At 47.9% G+C, this 4,315-nt stretch overlaps 1 protein-coding gene across 1 annotated transcript; it reads left to right on the top strand.

Moving 5' to 3' along the window:
• The first annotated feature begins 1,231 nt into the window (after positions 1 to 1,231).
• LOC119402587 (uncharacterized) lies at positions 1,232 to 3,842 on the top strand. The gene is made up of 3 exons (XM_037669725.2): positions 1,232 to 1,424; positions 2,057 to 2,255; positions 3,603 to 3,842. Exons 1-3 carry the CDS (start codon positions 1,258 to 1,260, stop codon positions 3,750 to 3,752), a joined length of 516 nt encoding a protein of 171 aa, XP_037525653.1. The 5' UTR covers positions 1,232 to 1,257; the 3' UTR covers positions 3,753 to 3,842.
• Positions 3,843 to 4,315: the final 473 nt, after the last annotated feature.

The following is a 4,315-nucleotide window of genomic DNA, read 5'->3' as shown; positions in this document are numbered from 1 at the left end:
TGACGTCGCGATGGACCACTTAATGCGCATCGAAGAAAGATGTATGCGTTTGCTGCATGGTAAAGGCCGACCAAGCCAAGCTTTTGGTAATACACTTTCGTTTTCTGGTCATTTCCTTACTCGTATTGTGTTATTTCGCGATAACGAAGTTCTCGCAATGACGAAATTTTCCTTTTTCCCGCCAGTTTCGTTATTGCGGGGTTCGACTGTATATCTAAAAGATGGTAAATATCTGAAAATGCAGATGTATACAGGGTCGATTTCCCCGAAATAAATTTGGGACAAAGGATACAGCAAATTAAAGAAAGAAAGAAATGCGATCATTTCAGCCTCAAAATATTCTTTTCTTTGGGGCGTCTTCAGTGGGCGACTGAACGACTGCTTAGCCATATGCGATCTTCTTGGTGACGCAAGAATAATTACTTGTTAATATTATTCTCATTTGGTACTTCATTATCCATCCCACTAGTTGGTTGTATTAGCTCATCCTTATGACTATGTAAGCTGGTCATTCTTCAATCTTTGTTCATGCCCTAGGCGACCGATTTATTCCTCATCCTTTGTCTTAATTAAAAAACTTTTCCTAGCGCACGCAGGCGACGTCCACCCGCATCTCACCAACCTCAACGATGTAGCCCACTCCGCTGCACGAGGTCTTGTCAACCGTGCCGGAGGCCGCATAGATGAGGGCGTTGACTGCGATCGTCTCACCAGTTACAACGACCCTACGAAGTCATTTTACCTTTCTCGAAGACTCTTCCCTCCACCTAACCACAAGTTATGCCGAGCTCAGGCCACTCTACCTTACGCCTGCTACAAACAAACTCCTACCCGTCACTTTCCCGATATCACAAGATTTACCCCGACATATACACTACGAACATTTGTAAGATATGCAAGACACACGTAGCATTGCTCCCTCACATGCTGTGGGAATGCCACGTCCAGTACCAGAATGTTAATACCGAGACCCTCTCGTCGAGATGGTGCGCGGCCCTGCCCAGCTTCCACCTCGACGATTAGCTATGGGCCATCCAGCAAGCCCGCGAGGCGGCGAAGAGGCAAGACCTCGACGTCCCCACGTGGGAGGCCTAGGCCAAGGCACTTGTTGGTTCTTAATAAAGTTTATTCCTCCTCCTCCTTCATATTAACCGCCAGTTTCATGCTCAGTGCCCGTAGTGGGTAGGAGCCAAGACACAAGGCACAAGCAAGCAAGCCTGGCTGGCTTTCTCCCGAGGCGAAGGAAGAGGAAGAGCAATGAGCAGCGCGTCGAAGAAAGCCAGCAAGGATGTCAAGAAGCGGTCGTCCAAGAGGCACCACAGGAGCAAGTCTGTCAAGGACGAGGCTCAACCCCCGGTCGACGCCTTGGTGGAGCTCGAGGTTGCCGGACCAGAGAAGAGCGCCTACGAACACGGCCTCCAGAGGTACGCCTTTTACTACATACAATGGTTGCCACTGTCATTAGAGGCACTCAGTACGCTAATTTACGCACTGTTCCACCTACCTATTCCTTTTGTGCATTATTCTACACCCTCCCTTTGGCTTGAAATCTACCTTTCCTGCCTCGACTCAATGATTACTCAAGTCAATTCTTCAACTCAATTTCATTTTCCAAATACAATACTGCCCTCGGAATTAAACCAGTTCATTTTTTTTTTATTTCGCCTTCGCAAACACATATGGTGTTGGCTTCGTGTGCGACTGATAACGGCGCTGCCAAAGGTACTCCAATGAAATAAGACTATGTTGTGTCATCTGCGACGCACATCCTAGAATAACTTCATTGTGGCAGATTGCAGTGTACGCTGTCCACACGGCTTTTTCTTTGGTTTCTTTTTTGTTTGTTTTTTTACGCACGTGTGTTTTTCTACGGCCTATAGTATGTCTCGCTACTGTCCGAGGAGCATGAAAGTCCCTGCTTTACGTTTTCTTTTTTGGCGACCAATTGGGGTCTTCATTACATTCATATGTGGTGCATATTTTGTATATACTTATGCATAATAAATTGTCTTGGTCAATACCCGGGCGTTGCATCTCGGTGTACCACTGGGCGCAGGTACTTGAAGGAAGCACCCAGCTTCCTGGACAAGACGGAGATTTTGACTCCCGACGCTCTTCCGGCCGAGAAGACATGCTTTCGACGCAACCTGCCCGGCATCTTGTTTGCGTCGCTGGTGCTGCTCTTCACCATCGTCGTCTTCGTGGAAGTGGCGGACAAGGGCGGCGGCGCTGAGACGAACTTCTTCTATCCCACGGTGAGTGGCACGATTATCGGGAGGAGAATCTCCTTACCGAGGAATCAGTCATGTGGGACAGTGACCGCCTAAAGAAATGGTGACGGTGCGACATGGCAACTCACATCGAAGTGCGATTCCGCACCCTAAGAAGAGCGCAGCAGCGAAACTTCCGTCACATCCGGGAGTCACGTGACGCGGTGTCACTAGAGTCCAGCAACCTAACGCCGTGCCCCTTCGCGTTTATCACTGTCTCCTTGTCAAAAAGTGCTACTGATGGCGAGCTAACGCAAGCTGCTGCCCTTTTGTGGAATATGTGCTCTTCACAAATTTTGCGCTCACATTGATCCCGATATTCCTCGATATTCCTTGCGCATTGTGAAACCGACAGGAACCTGGCGATTAATTGTACCTCGTGCGGCTGTTGCCCCTTGTTTCGGTTTGTCTATTAGTCATGGCGGGATACACCAGCGCACATCTAAACATGAACAACTGGACAATAAATTTGCCCTTGTAAGTGCACTACATTTAATTACTGACCCGTAGAAATGACAGATTTGCCCCGGCGCTGTGGCGCCCGTAGTGGTGCCTTGTCGGCCGGAATTTTGCGCTGCTGAACACGACGGCACGTGTATATGAGCAGCCTCGCGCTCGATTTCTCAGAAATGATCTCCCGTTATCAGCTGTTGCCTGTTCAGTACAGTAGTGGTGCCGCTACTCTCTCCCTGTGACTTCGCTTTTTGCAGCGAAGCTGTTTATGCGAACCCTGCGCCGTTGACATCGTTCGGTCACGTGACCAGAGTGGAAAGGAGGTCCGATTCTAGGAGGAAAGGGGGTCACGTCACCAAGCTTACGTAAGGCGAGCGATTCAAAGAGCGGATTGAGAGGGGAGCTGTTGCGTCTGCAATGGCAGAAGGCGGACTAAGGGCGACAGTAAAAGACTTGGCAGAAAGAGATCTAGGGTAACCCACGCGGACCAGAGCCGTCGACTGGAACTAACGACCTGACGTAGCTTCAATGAAGAAACAACGACGTAAACGGGTAACGGACTTACGGGCAAAACGAAAGAAGAGACTTCAAGTCGCTTCGCTGTTCGACGGCTTTCGCGACGTGGAGCTGGTTTTTTCTGTACGTAAGTTCAGTAAACTGCAACAGCAGAGCGTAGCGAAATTGATTCGTTAAATGAGTGTCTCCCTTTGAAGAGTACGAAGACGTCATCTCTTGTAAGTTTGCAAAGGTACCGAGTGATCAACTAGTTGTTCACTGCGTTGCACCTTGTAATGCACGGGTGCTGTGGCTTGCGCAACCGACTAGCCACTTTCTTCATCGCATCTGCGTTCGCTGACGATTTTCCCTTGTGAATTGCAGCCGGAGACGACCACTGTCGCAGGCAATTCGACGGACGTGAACACTATCGAGGGCATACTTATAGAAGGACGACGTCAACAACTCTTCGCTCCTAATCAAGAAGCTCGAGAGGAACGAAGCGCCAAGCAAGGGGTCATCGTGGAAAATTAATTGTTGTACTCTCGCTGCAGTTGACTAAATATTATATTCGTCACCTTTTCTGAGTGGTCACTTCATAAGCGCTGCGGGTGTATTGTTAAAGGGACATTAAGTGAAACAATGAATCTGTTTAGATCGATAAATTTTAGTCCGGGAGCTCTAATGTCGTTAATTTTGTCATATGTTTATTAATAGCGGAGAAAATCGACGTGAATGTTTCATTTTTAAATTTCGCGCCGAAATCTCTGTACGTGACGTCACGGATTACAATGTGTATTTTTCGTACCTTGGCGACATTCGCTCAATGAAGGTTCCTGAAACATGGTATTTTAAGTCTATGGCCCCTCAGAGGACAACGTATTTCATTTTTACTGATTACGAACTACGTATTACCTAGCAGACACCGTCAAAATTTATTACGTCATGGCGTTTGGTGCGGGAACTTGAAAGTGGGGCCCGCATTTTCTTTTTGTGCGTTTTCTTGCTTACCAAAACTCTTCTCGCGGTAATAGCGGTGTTCTCGGTGTTGTGAAAATGAAATTTACTAAATCGGTTTCCCCTTTAGTGACCCTTTA

This window comes from Rhipicephalus sanguineus, chromosome 8 (assembly GCF_013339695.2).
Source record: "Rhipicephalus sanguineus isolate Rsan-2018 chromosome 8, BIME_Rsan_1.4, whole genome shotgun sequence".
Taxonomy (NCBI): Eukaryota; Metazoa; Arthropoda; class Arachnida; order Ixodida; family Ixodidae; genus Rhipicephalus; species Rhipicephalus sanguineus.
Note: the sequence above shows the minus strand (reverse complement) of the source record. Positions and strands in the feature narration are given on the sequence as shown.